The sequence below is a fragment of the Elgaria multicarinata genome, chromosome 15, assembly GCF_023053635.1.
Source record: "Elgaria multicarinata webbii isolate HBS135686 ecotype San Diego chromosome 15, rElgMul1.1.pri, whole genome shotgun sequence".
Classification (NCBI taxonomy): Eukaryota; Metazoa; Chordata; class Lepidosauria; order Squamata; family Anguidae; genus Elgaria; species Elgaria multicarinata.
Window position 1 is genome coordinate 30,942,164 of NC_086185.1, and position 18,987 is coordinate 30,961,150.

At 52.5% G+C, this 18,987-nt stretch overlaps 1 protein-coding gene across 1 annotated transcript in view; it reads left to right on the forward strand.

The window, feature by feature from the left end:
* Window positions 1–1,787: 1,787 nt before the first annotated feature.
* EFNB1 (ephrin B1) overlaps window positions 1,788–18,987 on the forward strand; it is a 113,508-nt gene continuing 96,308 nt past the window's right edge. The window contains exon 1 of the mRNA XM_063142110.1: window positions 1,788–1,992. Coding sequence (XP_062998180.1) covers window positions 1,859–1,992 — 134 coding nt within the window. The 5' untranslated portion in view covers window positions 1,788–1,858. The remainder of the gene's footprint in view (window positions 1,993–18,987) is intronic.

An 18,987-nucleotide genomic window follows, 5' to 3' on the forward strand; every position in this document is an offset into this window, starting at 1 on the left:
CGCAGATGCAGCGCACAGTTGTGCAAAAGGCACGTGAGGAATGTGGGGTCACCTAAAACATTTTCTTTTTCAAATTGTCTAAATCTTAGGGGTTCCCGGCAAATTGTTCAAAGACCACTTTTGGAGAAAACTATCCAGCTAAGGACAAAAAGAGCAGGTCTACGGGGCCAGATCTACACTACTGCTTTAAAGCGCTTTATAACAGTAGTGTAGATCTGGCCCGGGTTTCGATTGGGCTCACAAGGGCGCTTGGAAAGAGGAGAGAATGCAGGGCCGCCTGGGATGAGGCGCTGGAGCTGCTGTCCCCAAGTCACTGGCGGTGACCCCCGCCACGAGCCGCGTTTCACCAGGATTGTAGATTAATAACCCGAGTGAAAGGCGGGGTTGGTCCTACCCCCCCCTGCAGCCTGGCAGGACGGGGTGGGGGGCCCAGCCCCCTTTGCTCAAGGGCTGCAGAGAGACAGGCCTGCAAAGGCGTTGCGCCCCCCTTGGGGGCCGAGGCCCTGCAGCGCCAAGAGCAAGGCGGGCCCCGGGTCTGAAGGGGGGCGCAGCGCAGGCCCTGCCAAGGAAGCCCAAAGCCCAGCTCGGGCCCGGGACGGGAAGGCGTCCCTCTTGCGCCCTCCGCCGCCCCGAGGAGGAGAAGTGCTTCCTTCGCGGCGGGGGGGGGGTGCAGCCTCTCCTCGCGGCCCCTCCGCCGAGCCCTCCCCAGGAAAGCTCCACGCTCCCCGGCAGCCTCCCAAACCCGGCACCCTCCAGGCGTTGAGGACCTCCAGCTCCATCACCCCTGGCTCCGAACGCGCGCGGGGGGTTCCTGCCCTAAGGGAGCGCCGCGCTGCCTCCACCGCCGAGGCTTGCTGGTCCCCCTCCCCTCCCCTCCTCTCCCCTCCTCCCTCTCCCCGTCGGGCCCCTTCGCGCCTCTCGCCATTCAGCGGCCGCGGCCCCGTGTCGCGGGACGGCCGTGGCCATGGGGCAGCCGTGCCCCGTCCCGTCGGGCGCGCCCAGCCCCGGGCAGAGCAGCGAGCGCCAACGCAGCGGGCCGGGGGGGGGATCCTCCTGCCGCCGCGCCTACCTGGCAGGGCCGCCGTGCCCCGCGGCTCCGGTCCCGGAGAGCGCCCTGCGAGGAGCGCCGCCCCGTCTCACCTGCCAGGAAGGCGGCGGCGGCGGCGGCTGCTCGGAGCGCCCGCCCGGCTCCGGCAAGACGCGCCGCTCGCTCGCGCCCCGCTCCCTCCTCCCACCCCGCGGGGGCGTGGCCTCGTCGGCTGGCCACGCCCCTCCCCAGAGCAAGCAGGCCGGCCGGCCGGCGAGGCCCCTTCCGAGCCGCGTTGCCATTGGGCGCCAGGCCGGGGCTGTCCGCCGCGATCGCCTGCGCGGGGAGTAGAGCGCGCGGCGCGGCCGAGGGAGCCCAGTGAGCGTTTGGCCGCCAGAGGGGCCGCTGGAGAGGACGCCCGCCCGCCCGCCCGCCCGCGCGCCATCCCCGAGGCAGACGGAGCGCCCGGGCACCCGCGGCCAGGACGGCGGAGGCGCCGGTGCCGAGCGGCAGGGGCGCAGCGGGGGAGCCAGGAGCGCGGGGGTGGAGCGCGGGGGCGGAGCGCCCAGGCGGCGGCGCCCGACCGACCGCCCGACCGCCCGAGGAGGGCAGAGAGACGAGACAGCAGGAGCCGCCGCCGCCGCCGCCCCTGGAGAGCGAGAGGTTCGCTCCGCCCGCGCGCCGGTCTGGGACGCAGCCGGGCAGCGGCGATGGGAGCCGCGTGAAGAAGACGCCGCCGCCGCCGCCGCCGCCGGAGGATTGTTTTTGCCCGCGGAGTGGATTAAGCGCCGCCGCCGCCGCCGCCGGAGGAGGAGGAGGAGGAGGAGGAGGATGGGCCGGCCGGCGGGGCGCCCCGACTGCCTGTGCCGGGGACTCGTGGGGCTGCTGCTCGCCCTGTGCCGGCTGGCGCCGCCGCTGCTGGCCAAGAACCTGGAGCCGGTCTCCTGGAGCGCCGCCAACTCCAAGTACGTGCCCCGGCATCGACGGCGGAAGCAGAGGGGACCGGCCGGTCGCGGGCTGGGGGGCGGGCTGGCAGGCCGGCCGGCCGGCCGACCGGCGAGGCTGCGGGCGCTCGGCGGAGCCCGCACCGTCCCGTCCCGTCCCGTCCGGGCTCCCCGCAGGGGGACGCGAAGCCCTCGAGCAGCCGCGAACTCGGGGGACTTGCGCCTCTCGCCGCTCCTCGTCCTGCGGACCCCGCGCACAGCGCTCGCCGCTTCCGCGCCCCGCCGCCTGCCTGGAACCGGCGGGCGAGCGAGGGAGGGAGCCCGGCGCCCCTCCGCGCTGCCTCGGGGCGCGTCTGTGGCGCTTCAGGGGCCCGCGCCAGCGAGCGAGCGAGCGAGCCAGAAGCGCGCCTGGTGGCCGCCGCCTTCCTACCCCGGCGGCCTCTGGCCCCCCACCTGGGCGGCGCCCCCGGGGCCAGGGGAGGGGAGCGCGCCGGGCCCTTCCGTTCCCCGGAGGGAGGGGTGCGACTGGAGGGGGCCCGGGGGGCTTGGGGTCCCCTCTCCGGCGCCACCCGCCGCCTCGCCTCTGGCCGCAAGTGGCCTGCGGGAGCGGGCGTGGAAGGGAGGGCTGCGCCGCCGCCGCCTCCTCCTCGCCCGGCCGGCTCGCTTGGCGCCCCGGGCTCCGCAGGCGAACGGCTCTCTTCGGCAAGGTCGAGCTGCGGGGGGCTGGGCGCCCGATCCGGACCCGTAACCCCCGCCGGATCCGGACCCGACACTCCAGCGCCGCCGCCGCGCCCGCGCCTTGCGCCGCGGAGCCCCTATATTTAGAGCGCCGCGTCCCCCGCTTTAAAAATAGGCGGCGGAGGAATGCCTCTTGGCCGCCTGGCCTTGCCAGCAGATGGCTTCCCGCGCCGCGCTTTTGTGCGGGCGCTTGGACCGAGGCAGAGAGGCTCGCTGGCCGGGCGGGCGGGCGGGCGGCGCTGGAGGCTGCCCGGGGGCGCGCCGGTCTGGCCTGCCAAGTGGCGTTCTCCGAGGTGAGCCCTTCCCGCCCCACCGGGCAGGTGGAACGCGCGGGGCTGTGGGCGGCTGCCAGGTTAACGCGCATCGGCCGTTAGGGGTCCCGGGCGAGGCCCTCGCAAAACGGGGGAGGCAGGAAGGGGCCAGCGCTGCCCCCCCCCCCCCGCCGCCTCGGAAAGCGCCTCCCAGCCTGAGTTTCCAGGGGTTCGAGCGCTTTCCCTGTCCCATAAGGCCACCCCGTTGGGGCAACGCTTAGTAAACCAAACGGTGGTGTTTGTACTTCCAGTTGGAGCAGTTTGGCTTCAGCAGAGTAGTTTGTAAATAAGTTCTGATGGTGCCAAGTGGAGTTTATGCAGCAGCACCTTGTCGGCACCTGGGCGCGCAGCTATCTGTCAGTGGCCGAAGATTCGGCGGGCTGAAGGTCGTGCCTATCAGTCGGAGCTACAGGGATGTTCATGTAGATCAGAATACAGCGCTGCCTGCTTCTCTCTGCTGGGGCAGGACCCTCAGTATGTGTGCGTGTGTTTTGCCTGTCCAGGCACTCTTGTTAGGTAGGGGAAACCCACTTTTGCTTACTGTTAATTTGGGCGGCATGCTTGGGACTAAGTGCTTTCGGGCAGCTGTTGTCCATTTTGCTTCAAGACTCAATCCGCTGGGAAACCCTGCTGGCTCTTTGAGTGAGAACGGCACAAGAGAGGCGCAGACCTCTGTCCCATTTCCCCATTAATTTTCATCTGGACCAAGAAGTTCTCAGTTCCTCTCTGTGTTTGTGTTGGGCTTCTGTAGGGCAGATTCCTCTTGGATGAAACCTCAACCCTGTGCCTTATTTTTTTGGCTTGGGCTGCCAGGCCCTCTTCTCTCCTTCCCTCATTTCCCATTGTTGAAACCTGAGATGTGATGCTATTCTGTGATGTACTGTGGGCATGATGGCATGATATAGAAATCATATTTAATTACTAAAATGTTCTTAGGTATAGAGAAAGACATGGCCCCCCTCCCCACCCCTTAAACCTAACAAGGATACAAAGAATGTCTCCGACTTTGCGCCTCAATTTACTGAAAGCAAATACTCCAGACTTTGTTCCCAGTAAATTTTGGAGACCTTCAAAGACACGGCTGGTCCATGTGCTTGGCTTCTGGTTCCTGTGGCAGGTCTCTCCCACTTCTGCATATCCCGAAGAGCTCCTGTTTGTGCCCCTTCAGTCCTGCAAGGGAAAGCGGCATTTACAGTTTTGTTTAGAATAAATAGAACGAAATCCCAGACCAAGTGTGTGCTTAGCTGAAAAATATTAACAATGGCAGCTGCTTTTTCCAAACAGGCCTATCAGCTGGGAAAGTAAAAGTTTTCAAAGATGTTTAGATTCCCAATTTGAGTGCTAATTAACTGTAGACATTTGGAGACTGACTACAGCAGGATGTTTTTGGGGAGCTGTTTCCCTGGGCTTTATCTTGTAAATCTGACTGTTTGTTTATCTTATCCCTTCCCTCTTCTTTTTTTAAAGCAGGCCTTTAGCTTTGCTGTCTTTAGGGAAGGGGGGAATCAAGCTGTGAAGGATGGTGGGTGGGGGAGAAGATAAGTAACTCAAAACAGTTGCTCACCCTTCTGAGCTGCCCCTGTTTTGTCCTTCAGGAGAGCAAACCCTCTCATCAGTAGGAGACAGTGGAGGGGGGCATTGCTTATTCAAGTCAACTCAGATAACTGGGAGAGGAACTCTTTTCTGGTCTTCAAAATGTGCAGCAAATGCACAGGCTTCAAGTTCGTTGTTGGAAGCTTCTTTTTTATTATAGGTGCAAGTGAAATAGAAAACTTTCCTTCCAAAGAAATGGCAGCATTCCTTTTATAGATTTAGTGGATAAACTTTGAAGACAAAATAGAAACAGTGTGGTGAGGAAGCAAGACAGCCTTTCTGAATTGGCTGCCTTGCATCGTGTGCTCGCATAGGAGGCCGTGTTGCTGCTGCTGGGTGAGGCGGCCTTGGCCATGAACGACGACGGGGCTGTGGCTCTCGGGAAAGAGACAGCCTTTCCGAGGTCAGAGTCGGAATGTTGCATTTCTGTCAGAGTTGTATCTTGTTTTGATTCAGATACTTCATTGCCGAATTCCTGGGAAGTGCTTCTCTACAAGTCACGATAGTGTTGTGATGTGTCCTCCAACCCTCCCTGTGGGAGGACTGTTTTTCAGTTCCCAAGCAAAGTGGGCATCCACACCAAATCATCGGCATGAAGGCCTGGGAGAAAAGAAAATGGATCTGCCACAGTGAAGCTGCTCTGATCACGGACTGAAATGAAGTGGTGACACGGTAGATAGAAGTTTGCAGGCCTCCAAGGCTTTGGCTGCTTCCCTGCTGGCAAATGGCTTCTGTTGAGGAGCTGATAAAAATCGGGTGAGCTCAGGGAATCCCCTCGGCTCGTGACCTGTTCCTCCTGGCAGGTTGAAATCATGGGCTTGCTTTGTTGCTTGTTCCTAGGAGGAGATCTTGTGAAGCTGTGTTCGGCCTTCCTTCCCCAGGTAGCCGGTGGACACTTTCCCCTTTCAGAACTTCACGGGGTGACCCAAACACCGCTCTGTCTCTGCTGCGTTGGTCGGGTTTCAGTGGTGAACAGAGAACAATTGAAAAATTCTTGCCACACCCACTCCCCGTTGCCTGCTCTTGAAACCATTCCAAGTGTGGCGGCATTAAAGATTGGCCAGGGATTCACTCGTGGTGAAATTTATAGATTTCATGCCGGTGTTTGGTGGGCCCTCTCTCTTGGAGCACAGTGCAAGGCTCTGCGCTGGTAGTGAAGGGGGAAAGGGGTTTACTCTGGAGGTAGCGCAGAAGAGTACTTACGTAGTGCTCCAAAGTGTGAGAAGGGCTGTACAGATCCAGGCCCTACCAGAGTCCCTGTCAGGCAAGCTGGCTCACAGCCGCTCGGCAACGTCAGCTGTTTGCATCACCCTTTTCTTGGCTTTGGTGCGTGTCTGTGAACATTTGGTGGCGGTGGTAGTTTGTAAAACCACTGACATTGTCGATGTTCACCTGCCTTTGTATCTGGACGTTGGTTTTAAAGAATGCTCCAGTTGGTGCAATGAGCAGGGGGTTGGACTCGATGGCCTTATAGGCCCCTTCCAACTCTGCGATTCTAGGATTCTAGAAGTCCTGACCCTCCAAATGTCCCACCACGACTAGCTGTCTTGGTTGCTTTGGAGGCAGATCTCTGTGGGGAGGCCTTCTGTCTGTGGACTTAGCTTGTGTTGGAGAGTTCGTTAATTCCAAATGAAGGCATCAGCTTTCTGTTGTGTTCAATATTGATGCCTCCAGACATTGTTGGGTAGAAATAAAAAATATATCTGACAAAGGAAAGTGTCTGTGTGTAGGAAGCAACCCATAAGCTTTCAGCCCTGGCAGTGCTTAATCATAGGCATGTGCTAGCACATCAGTCCAATTTGCTTTGTGTTAAATTAAATCCCCCCCCCCCCTTAGACACCTTTAAAGGACCACTTTGGCAACGCTTCATGTCTTGTTTCTTGGGAGGTTGCAATGGTGCTTCTTCCCAGGACCCAACTGCCCTCAGATGTGCTGAGATTCAATGCTTATTTTCAAAATAAATTGGCTAAATCTCTTTAAAATGTAACAGTATATGGAATTTCCAAGCCATTGGAAAATGGGGTCAAACATTAGGCTTGATGGCCTTGTGAATGTCGCTCTGAATCGTTCAAATCTCCACTTCCTCTGCCCCATATCTTTGTCCACTTTGTCATTGCTGCTTCAGTTCTACAGACAAAGCAGGAGCATATAATGTTATCCAAATGTCACCCAAGCAGATCTTGGGTTGTTCCTGCGGAGAAGGAGTTTTGCTTAAAATAGCCTCTTGGCTACCGGGAGAATGCATTGTCAGGTTAAATATCAGATGGAAGGAACAACTCCCCTTCCTGATATTACTACAGTGTCATAGCTTTTTAAATCTTCAATTTAGATGTACAGTGTTGCTTCTCAGTAAGCTAACAATTGTATATTTCATCTCCTCTGTATTTCAGTAGAGATTGTGCCAGTAGACTTCGCACTCCCATTTTTTGATCAGCTTGCTTACAGCATTTTTATTTTATTTTTATGTGTGGCTGCAGGGCAAACATGACTCAAATTATTCTTGGAATACTTTGGACTCAATTTGTTCTGCATTTCAAGCAACCACTGATAAGCAATTGTCTAACTCCATTCTGGGCTTTGAGTGTATGTGCGAATGCACACATTCTCTTGGTGAGCCAGTACAGTTGCAGTTCTGTCCCATGGGCTCTGTGGAAAGAGGCTTGCTTTCTTCTCAGGAGAGGAAGAAACATGGATGCTTGGGCAACGTCCGTGATCTTTGTGCTACTTCTCCTGAAGCCAGAGTTCTTGGTTCAGGGGCAGCTGGCAGCTCAAACCGTGACAGTTTGTGGCAATTAGAAAAAAATATTAATCCCAGTGGGTTTCCGTAGCGCACACTAAAAGAAAACATTCCAAATTAATGTCAGGTTGGAATTCTTCCCTCCTGAAAGTATTTAATTAGGGATGAGATGAAAATAAATCCCAACATTTTTGTTATTTTTGTGTGTGGAAAAGGATTTGTTGTATCCTATAATTTGCCTTGTAAAAATGCCGTTGCTTTTCAGCATGATCCTCAGAAGCGATTTACTCTGCTGCAAAGTAAGAGCCCATAGGGTTATAGCCTAGACTTTCTCCTTAGCAATGCAAACAACTTGTCTGAAATCTTGGCCCAAATAGAAAGGTGCAATTTTCTCTTTTAATCAATGGGAGTGATGATCCGGAGTGGTCTGCCTAAAGGCGGCTTGTGTTCTGCCTGAATGCCTTCTGTCTTCTGCGTTAGATGAAGCATGAATGCCTTCTGTCTTCCGTAGTTTTAACAGGCACATGCAAACTCTCGGCATAAGGAGTTCTCAAAAGCAGCTTCATTCCTGTTGTTCGCCTGCCTGCCTGCCTTCTTTTTACGGGAGCCATCGGTGGGGATGGTGGCAGCAGCTGAGCTCCTTGAAATTTTCCTCTCCTAAGTGGTGGGATTTACTAGTTGTGATCTGGTTGTTCTGTTCTCATGCAGGCTTGGGGGATCCAGAAGGGAGCAGATGGGTTGTGTGCATGTTTGACTGGTACATTTGAATGGGCTTTACTTAATTTTCCTGAGGAGTAAGAGTTGTGCACGCTGGACTCTGGACACACTTGGAGGAAGTGCTATGGGGAGGGCAGAGGCCACTGCTCCCCCAAGCCCTCTCAGGGTCACATGGCTTTTAGGTCCCAGACAAGACTGCTGCAGGTGGCTCTTAAAAAGATGCCCTTTTACTTATTCTTGACTTGCTTATTTAATGACGTTTATGAATTGCTTATATTAAAGATGTACAAAAAGAGGACGAAATTACCTTCCTGAGAATGCCTGTTGGAGAAGGTATGGAAAACGGAGAAGGCACCTGCCGAATTGGAGGTAGCCGGGCATTCCAGCAGACAGGGTTCCCTAGTCACTTGGAACTAAGGCGTTCTCTCTTTCACAGGCAGAAAAAATGGGATCTGTTTTGCTAAGATACATACATTGCGGTGGCTGAGATGTTGTATTGCTTCAGTTGGCCTGTGGAATGATACCTGAAATTCAAAATTCAATAGTTTCCATTGTTGATTTTCACTTTAAAGAACCAAGGGAACAGCTGTGTGGTGCTTAGAGTTGCAAATTAAAGTCGTGATATAGCTGGGACATGTTTTGCTGAATGTTTCGGAAGGGCAGCAGGCTCTTTGTTCTGCCAGGGATGCAACCTTCTTTCTCTCCCTCTCTCTCCCCCCCCCCCCCAGTCTTATCCTGTTTTACCTCCATGCACTCCTGACACAGTGTAAAAGCCTCTCCATGACTCAATGTGCAAATTGTACAACTGCCGATAGGGTCAGCAGAACAAGTTTAATTTGTGTAACTTGGCTGTCAGGATGTGTGAATTTTGTTAACTCCGTTCTGTCTGTGTTTTGTAGATTGTCGAGTATCTAGTTTTGTTGTCTCCTTATTCATGGAATCGGATTTTTCTCTATTTCCCAAACTTCCACAAATGTGTGCTTACAAAAATGCGCAGATCTCCCAAAATGTACATGTTTACACTTTAGGTTATGGGGGAAATGTGCATTTAAGTCAGTGTACTTTCAGTTTTTTGTACTTTTCTATGGCTAAATATGTGTACTGTTCTGGAAAGTTTTTTTTAAAAAAACGGTGTGCAAATATACAGAATCTGTGTGGCTGGGAAAAAGCAGGTGCGCTGCAGAATCCACAGGTCAGATTCACAGATATCCAAACTCGTGTGAATCCATTGTGGATTTCTCCGAAATCCAACTTTGTGAGATTTGCCAGCGATGCCAGAAAAACTGCCCAATGGTCTACATGTTGTATGTTACACTCAGGCATTGGTGCGTGTGCCATGTGTGTAGATGGGTGCAGGAGCCTTTATTTCTAGCTTGGGAAAGGGTGAGAATTCCACCAAAGACCCGGTAACTTGGCTGTACTTTGCTTGATTTAGAAAAGGCAAAAGATACCCAGAATAGCATTAATGGTCTGTTGCTGTTTTTGCTTCTGAGTGAGGACTTTTGTAGCATATTTTTAAACACCTGGGATTTGATGAAGCAGGTTTGTTTCTTCTCGGGTGAGGAACAGGAGGGTTGTGTTTGAGGAACAGGTAGGTTTCGTCTCTTGATAAGTGGTAGGTCACTGAGTGACCATAAGCAAAGCTGGAAAAATAGCACTTCCCCATGGGCTCCATCCAGTGATTGGCATCTATTCATAGTTAGAGAACCAAATACGTTTCAGTGCTCAGGGAGTTGGGAGAACAGGATCACCCCGGTGGGCTCTGTGGATGGTCCTGGCAAGATCATCTTCTGAAGGACCCAATGTTTCCTGGATCCATTGGAAGCACCCAGGAATAATATGTGAGCCACTGTGGCACTGAAGAAAGCAGGTACGAGCATCTCTCTCGATGTTGAAAAGTACCTTTTATCTCAGTCTGGTCGTGGTAGTTATAAAATGGTACAAGTTTAAAGTCCAAAATGAGTGCATTTAATTAGGATTTCATTTTAAACCAGGTTATTTTTTTAAAAAAGGAGACACTTGCCACAATTGGAATTTAAATAAATAAAAGTCTAAATGAAAAGATTTTAAATCTGTTTTTCCCCCTTTCTTTCAAAATAAGACCCGTTTTTATCCACCCCTCTATAGATCATAGGGAAATCCTTCAGCCTGTTGGTCCATCTGGCTCAGCATTGGCCACCAGAACAGTTTGTGTTGGAGCTTATTATTATTATTATTATTATTATTATTATTATTATTATTATTAGGCCCCATGGCCGAAGCTCTCTGGGTGGTTTACATAAGATTAAGACACTTAAAAACAATATACAAAAAATAAAAACCACAAAAACATACAATATAAACATACATTTAAAACCACTATAACAACTTTAAAAAACTATGAGCCTAAAAAAACAGACCCAAGCTCATCACATATTGCTAAATGCCTGGGAGAAGAGAAAAGTCTTGATCCAGCACCGAAAAGATAACAAATGTTGGCGTCAGGGAGATTGTTCCACAGTTGGGAGGCCACCACGGAGAAGACCCTCTCTCTTATTGCCACCCACTGAGCATCCCTCGGAGTAGGCACCTGGAGGGGGACCTTAGATGTTGAATGTAGTGTACGGGTAGGTTCATGTCGGGAGAGGCGTTTCATCAGGTATTGTGGTCCCAAGCCGTGTAAGGCTTTATAGGTTAAAACCTGCACCTTGAATTGGGCTTGGAAACATACAGGCAGCCAGTGCAAGTGGGCCAGAGTGGGTCTTATATGCCTGAACCTCCTGGTCCCTTTTATCAACCTGGCCGCTGCATTTTGCAGAAGCTGCAGCTTCTGAACCGTCTTCAAAGGCAGCCCCACGTAGCATAGAGGTGAAGTTCGCTTCTAGGACCTTGGAGTCCCAGGGCTTGACTTGTGTGGTCATTTCTCTTTGAGTTGTGCGGTGTGCTTTGCCAAACAAGAGGGCAAACGGTTTACTCGTGAGCAGATGGTCTCTTCTTTCAATGTCCACTTTTTGGAACTTTATGCAAGGTTTGTTCCCTGGTGGGCAGCTGCAGAATGGCAGCGGCCTGGAGCAGAGCAGCTGTTCTGCTTCCTCTCCTGCCTTGCGTGACCTTTGCCTTCAGGCATCCCGAGGAACCTTTTTTAAAAAAACCCAACAGGCCCCTGACCTTGAGCATAATCATACCAGGATGCAAAATAGACCACCAATTTTCCAGTTTATAATAATTAGATAGGTTTTCAAATTGATTGATGAAAATGACGCAGAGATAACCCAGCTTCTTCAGAGGCTTAGTGTGAGTGGTAGGCGTGGCAGGCACTACAGCAGCCTTCCTCAACTTGGGGCGCTCCAGATGTGTTGGACTACAACTCCCAGAATGCCCCAGCCAGCTGCACGACAGCATCCATTGCCTCTGTGGATGCAGAAGGATAGGACGCTGTCTGCTGCTGAGGACAGTCAGTATTGGAGAAAAATATCTGGGACGTTTATTTAATACTGTGATTGTTTGTACCCTGGTCTTTAGTCTATAGTCTTTTTTCTTTTCTTTTTAAAAAAAGACAAGCCCCATCTAATAAAACATAGCTGAGGTGACATGGCGACTCACTAGTGTGGGTATTGCTCATTTTTGCTGCCAGATGAGGCTTTTAATGCGCAGTTGCACTATCTCATCCACAGCATTTTATTTGTCGGTCTTGACATTCCATGTTTTTTTGTTATGGGAAAGACTCTTAAGGAGGAAGTGCCGGCATAGCTGCACAGTACTTTTTGATTGTTAGCGCTAGGAGCCCCTCCATCTGGGAGCCCCCCCCCTGTCAAATGGCAGAAGCCGTCTGTCTGAGGAAGGGGGGGGGGTTGGAATTCCAGCAGCAGCACCTTTAAAGGCCCATAGCCATGATAGACTCATACTTTTTTGCTTCTTTTTAAATTTTGTTTCAACTGTTTTATTCTGTTTTTATTTTCATTTTACCTTGTACACAGCTCCGAATTTTTTTCAATGAGGAGCGGTATATAAATATTCTAAATAAATAAATAAATAAATAAAATAAATACTGAATTCCTGAACCAGCCCCCAGTGGGGGCCAATCCACAGGTAACACCCATTTATTTATTTTGCTTCTTTTTAAAAAAGCTGTTACTTTAAGTCTCCTCCCAGTTGAGTTTTAAAAAGAAATGTGGTGCCAGATCCTTGCTGGGGAAGGGGTGAAAAAACTGGGGTCTGTTTTGGGCATAGAAATGAGCCGTTGCAGTGCTGGTGGGGAGAAGCGCATCATTATTGTGCCGCGTGGATTGTGTGGACGCGTGTGGCTAACCGCCTGTGGCGCCGTGCCGTGCGCTGCATTGGGACCAGGGGTCTTTAACGGTCCTGGCTCTCTGATTACTGCCTGCTTTCCTTGCGTACAGTAACAGGTAGAGAAGGCCCGAGTGGCGCATGCTTTTCTTCCCAGTTCTAAAGAGAAGGGGCCAAAAGAAGTGCAGGGAATAAACCCAGCTAGAAACCCGCAGGTGTCCCTGGAGCACGTATGGGAGCAAGCGGGCGGCATGCATCAGATGGGCGCATGACCCTGCCGGTCCGCATTGACTGCGAGCATTCCTGGGTGGGACCAGTTCAGGTTGCATCGAGAGGGCTGTGGGGAGCCCCGTTAGTGTGCTGGGGAGAAGCCTTTGCCTGGATGGGCTACTTGTTTGTCCAGGAACTTCTAGAACAACATCTCTACATGTTGCTGTACGCAAGGAAAGAAAGCTGTGATCGGAGAGCCAGGACAGTTAAAGAGCACTGGTCCCAAGGCAGCATGTGGCACAGCACCACCGGCAGTGTACACACAATCCACGCGGCACAGTGACGGTGCTCTTCTCGCCCACTGGTTTGAAGTGGTACCGTGCAGGAGCCGTTTCTGGTTTGTGCAAACTTGGGTTTTATGCAGCCCATCTAAAACCTTAGAAGTTCCTTTCTTCCAGCTATTCCCCCCCCCCCCGGTGCTGTAAACTAGTTGCCCTCTCCCCATTGCACTACCCAATTCCCCTGGCCCCCGAGTTCCTATGTAAATCAGTAGAATGTCCCATTACAGCTGGAATGGTTAAATGGGGAACCCCTTGGAATTCTCTGTCAGTAGCCCCGTGTGGCTATAGGGGTGGTGAGCTGGCATGATGGGCTTGGACTTGCAGGCCAGCTTTCGACAAAATCCCTCACCGAGGACTCGTAAACAGTCGTGGGATGAGAGGACTGCTTCTTTTCTGGTTAGGTAGCTGTTAAAGGATAGAAGGCACGGGAGTGAGAAATTGATGGTTGCCCAAATAGATGGAACTAAGCAGTAGGGTCCCCCCAAGTATCTGTATGGGGTCCAGTGCTATTTAACTGGTTCATGAATGTTCAGGACTCTGTGGTGAGCACTTGGGTGGCCTGGTGTACAGACCGCCACGTGGACTTTGAGAAGCTCCAAGCTGGCTGAATGGGCCACGAATTGGCAAACACGATGCGAACATGATACCTATTCATCTCCCCCAAATCCTAATTTAGCATGTATATTGACAGGGACTTTGATCAGTCTCATGCAAGTTTCTGTACTCTCCGTGACAACAGGCTTGCCTTCAGGGACTGGGTTATTTCTCCAGATGAACAACTTTCCCCTCAGGATGGCCTGGCAGCTCCCGCATCACACGTGGAAGGAAAGTGGAGATTTCATTTTCTTAACGTGTACAAAATGTCTGTGCAACCGAGCACAAATGTATCTCCTTCCTCTGCAGACAGTGGAAAGAGTATGTGTAAATGTTTAAAGTGTCGGAAGAGAACCAACCGAAGGAAACTCATAACAAGATACGCCTCTTGCTAATTCTTGGCAGTGTTTGTGTGGAAATGCCACAAGACAGCAGAGAGCGCTTGGATTTCTGAGCAGCCCTGCTGAACCAGACCCGTTGGGCCAAAATCTTGCTGTCTCGCAGTGGCCAGCCTGACGGGAGCTTTGTGGGAGGTCACAGGCGGGGCTTGGAAGCAATAGCCCCCTCCCAGACCCTGCCTCCAGCAACGGACATGTGTACTGTTCCTGCATATAGAGGTTCCATTTTACTCATTGTGGCTAATTGCTGCTGATTGAGCCTTCCTCCATGAACTCGTCTGATCCGCTTTTAGGGTTCCCTAAGCTATTGGCCGTTATCACGTCCTGTCGCAGCAAATTCCACGCATTAATTGCATTGCGTGAACTGCAGCCAAAGGTGCCCCTAAGTGCTACTATCGTGAGATTTTCTATGGGTACTTTCTCCACACTATGCATAATTGTGTCCACCTCTATCCTGTCTCCCCGTGCTCTCCTTTGCTCGTAAACAAACAGCTGCAGACGTAGTAGCCTTTCCTCATAGAGGAGTTGTTTCACCTGCTGGATCATTTTGTTTGCCCCCTTTCCAGCAATATGCCGCTTGTGGTGTGGTGACCAGAACTGTGTGTGTCATTCCAAGTGTGGTTCATAGAATCATAGAATAGTAGAGCTGGAAGGGGCCTCTGAGGCCATCGAGTCCAACCCCCTGCTCCATGCAGGAACCTGTGGTTGCACCATCAATTTGTGTAGCCCAGATCTTGGCCCTTGATCCTGGGCTGACCACTGGTTGATTGCTTCCCAAATAGAGAGGTTATGTCTCAGCGTAGCATTCTCTGAGTAAACCGTTTTGGTTCCTAAACCCTTATCTGAAAGTCTCCTAGGATAGGCCTTCTGTCTCCTGAAATAGGTCCCATGGCCTTACAGTGTAAAGGTGAAGTGGAGTCCCTTCGCAGTCACCAAAACACTGCTTTATTCATGGCAGTAATGCCCTTTGAGCCAGCTCCATGGCAGGTGGAAAGAGGCCTCAGAGGAGGGACAATAGTGTAGAAATGGAAACATGTCCTCCAAAAATTCCTTCTCAGAAGTAACACGTGGGCAGAGCTGGAGGGCCTTTAATTCAAGGGAGGCTCGCTGGGCCAGGTTTGAGCATGGGACTCGAGCTCTTTGTACTAGACTGTGCCCCGTTCAGCCTGTAAAATCCTGGATGCTTTCAGGAGGAACCAGAACACAGGTTTTGCTTGAAATTCCTTGATGTTTAAATTCATAAGAGGCTAAAAAGTGTATCGGGATGGCGTGATCTGAGCCCAGAGAGCACCAATCTAAACAGAAATGTGCTCATCTCCCCCTCCTGAGGCAAATTTCCTTCTACCAGATGGGGGAGGGCAAGCTAAAAATAGCACAGATCTGCCTTGAATTATCTGCCCGCGTTGAGCGGCAGAATTGGCGGAGCAGCCTGGCTCACGCTCAGGGCTTCCTTTACTCAGGCCAGCGCCAGGGCCGCCTTGCAGCTCTTCTCCCCGTCTCTGGTAGGGCCACCCGGTCGCCTCCTGCTTGCAGCTTCCTTTTGGAAAAGGGCGAGGGGTGCAGCAGTTGTCATTGCTATGACCGTTTTGGCTGTGGCAGCTGTCAGCAAGGGTGGAAAGCCGCCCCTGGCCAACTGTGGCGAGGCCGTTGCACGCAGGCAGGGCTGAGCGTGGAGCTGCTTTCCAGGGCCCTGCGCCACGGACGCTGCAGGCTGACGTGCCGAGTCTCGTCCTGCTGAACGTGGCTCCGCTGGCCGGTTTGCATGACACCTTGGTACCTTCCGTTCCACGGGATTTGCTCCATAGTAAGTGTGCGGCTTTGGTCAACATTGTAATGGGAGAGGCGACTGTGATGTACTTCATACCCTAGGGTGACCCTATGAAAAGGAGGACAGGGCTCCTGTGTCTTTAACAGTTGCATAGAAAAGAGAATTTCAGCAGGTGTCATTTGTATATCTGTACGCCGCTCTGAGATCTTAATGATATAGGGTAGGATATAAATGTTTTTTAAATAATAAATATATATGGAGAACCTGTTGAAATTCCCTCTTCATCACAACAGTTAAAGGTGCAGGAGCTATACTAGAGTGACCAGATTTAAAAGAGGGCAGGACACCTGCAGCTTTAACTGTGGTGATGAAGAGGGAATTTCACCAGATTCCCCACATATACAAATGACACTTGCTGAAATTTCCTTTTCAGTACAACTGTTAAAGATACAGGAGCCCTGTCCTCCTTTCATGTGGTCACCCTATAGGCCAGAACATCTGGATAGTCACACGTTGCCCACCCCTGTCTTAGAGAAAACTAGCCAGGTCTGGAATCCTATTCTTTGGCATGGTTTGCAAAGTGTCTTTCTTTGGACTGGACCACTGCTGGAGTTTGGATCATACACTAGATGATCCATACACTATCATACACTAGATGTTAAGAAATGTGCCATCTCTTTTCTCTGAAAGATACACAGGCTGATGTAGAGGAACACGGTCAGTATGTAAACAGCGGTAATAAAGTACAATATTAAAGGCAGGCCCTAAAATGGAGCATTGCCTGGATGGCGAGCTGAGACTTGGGGCCAGTCTGGGAAAAGTTCCTTGTGGAAATGAACCCGCAGGCTTTGCTCTTGTGCCTACAGCCAAGCCCTGAGGGGCCCTGGCTGGGTTCCTTCTGGATGGGGTCTACGTAGCCGGTCGCTTCTTCCACTAGAAGGCTTGGGGAATGTGCTCGATCCATACTATAACCAGCCTCTTGAAATTGCATTCTGGGAAGTCTGTTTTTATTGGGGGGCACTTTGATTTCCCCCCCACATTGAATTATTTTTTGTGTGGTGTGCTCTGCTCCCTCTCACTTTCCTGAGCGTTTGTGTGGTTTATTTTATTTTAATTGTTCCTTGCAGTAGCCCGCTCTCTCTTGGTCTGGGCTGCGATGCTACTCAGGCCCAGGTTGACGCTGGGGCCTTCAGGACTGGGGACGTGTTTTGGCCCCACCATGAGAGCCCTTTCCCCGTTCCCTCGCCCCACTCCACTTCTTCACTGAGGTGTCCCTGATCTGTGCTGGCTTTGTGCTTTTCGCATCAGGCGTTCTCATGCACGTGCCACTAATAGCAGGCTCTGACTGTTTATATGTTCCCTTCTCATTTGCTCTGCAAAAACAGCTGGGCACAAAGACAGTGTCTGGCTGGCCACCAGACAGATGTGGACAAAGGATGTCTTGGTGTTTTTCGTCCTCTTTGATGATGAAGTAGTTTTTAAAGGTAGAAACCTTTGCTTGCATAGTGTGCAGGAGAAGGCAGCCTTCTGAACCCTGCAGCCATTAAAACAAGACGTGCCCAGTGGTTGCACAGGGCTGCGAGGCCCACCTTTTTCTGCTTTCAGGGTTGAGAGCAGTTCCTTTGTTCAGTTCTCCTGCAGTAATCCCAGTTGCCCACCAGGGGGAGGTAGTCTGTTGTTCCCCGAAGAGCCAGCCTGGCTCTTGACCGCAGAGCAGCTGGTCTCCCGGAGAGGCTCCTCTCCGTGCAGCCAGCTTCAGGGATGCCCAGAGGAGGATTTCAACTGAGCGGCGTCTCCTCGCCTTCCTCTCGCAGCAGGAGCTTGGCTGGCTGTACGCACGTGGGCCGGGCTGCTCCCTCTCGGCTTCCCGTCCCCAGGTGCTCACCACAGTTGCACAGGCGTCCTATCAGGATAGGGCCGGCAGCGCTTCTGCTAGCAGAAGCAGCTTGCCCGGCGGCCCCGAGCGCAAAGGGATGCCTGCGTGGCTGGCCGTGATGGGCCAGTGAGGCCAACGTCCGGCCTCCGCCTTGCACTGGTGCCCGCTTTCTCCGAACGTGGCCGTGCATGTAGCAGCTCAAAGTGTTCTGCAAATTGCTTTGGGCCTGTTACCCGGCTGTTTCCGAGGCTGATGTGAAAGGGCTGAAATCCCCTTGGCTGCTGGGCGGGAGGGATTCAGGTGAGGCTGAGTTTCTACCTGGCCGATGGAGAGGCTCTGTCAGCAGCCGCTTCTCCGGCAGAGCCGCGTCGCTGAAGAGACCACTTCAGCAGGGGACGCGCGCGGCAGTTAGCCCCCCCCCCCCCGCGACGGACACATCCCAGACCTTCCTCGGACTTGAAAGAGCCGGGCCTGAGCTTTCTTTTGAATGGGAGGATTTATAGGCCTTTTAGGCCGGGCCAATAAAAGCAGCGCTCCTTTCTCGAGCGGCGTCTGCTGCCTCCCTGCGCTGGGCCGGCTCGTGGTGCGGTTGGTCGCTTTTGCTCTCGTGTTCGAGGCTGCTGGTTTCTTTGGATGTGCCTGGAAGCTCTGTGTGTGAAAAAGCCACCTTGGCTGGCAGCCTGTTGCCAGGGCGCTTCGTGCCAGAGTATGCACCACCGTAGCCCCTCAGACAAATAACCTTGGCCTTTGCCCCCGTGGGGTGGAGTGGAACGGCATCCAGCAGAAGCCGTGTGTGTGTTGGGGGGGGGGGAGCTGCCATCGAGGCCGCTCTCTCGAGAACATGCTGTGCCCGGTGTGTGACCGTCAGATATTCCACATTAGTGTAGCAGCAAATAAGGTCACGTCCGTGCTGACCCTTACAACAGCCCTGTCAGGGAGACATTCCCTAAGGAGATGTAAGGCTCACAGTTGGGAGGACTCCTGGATTTGGCCCTGAACCTGGACGCCTCGATTTCGGGGGTAGCCAGGAGAGCCTTTGACCAGCTGAGGCGAGCGCACCAACTGGGCCTGTTCCTAGAGATTTCTGATCTGGCCGCAGGCATGCAGGCCATAGGCAGCATCTACACTACTGCTTTATAACAGTTTGTGATGGTATTGGCAACTCTTGGGGCCCAGGACACATTCCATGTACCGTTTTCCAAAGTGTCATGTCCTGCTTGGTGCAGATCTGGACTTATTTACATCTCATTTCGACTACCTTATTGTGGATTACTCTATATGTGGGGCTGGCTTTGAAAAGTGTTTACAGATTTCAGCTGGTTCAGAATGCTGCTGTCTGAGTGTTGACCAGGGCCAACGACATGGGAGTGTTTGAGCGTCATGCTAAAATAAAACATCCTGTAATCCGTTTTTTCTTCATTTTTTTTCAATTTTTCCAATTTTTTGGGAAAAACCAAAAGAAGCTTC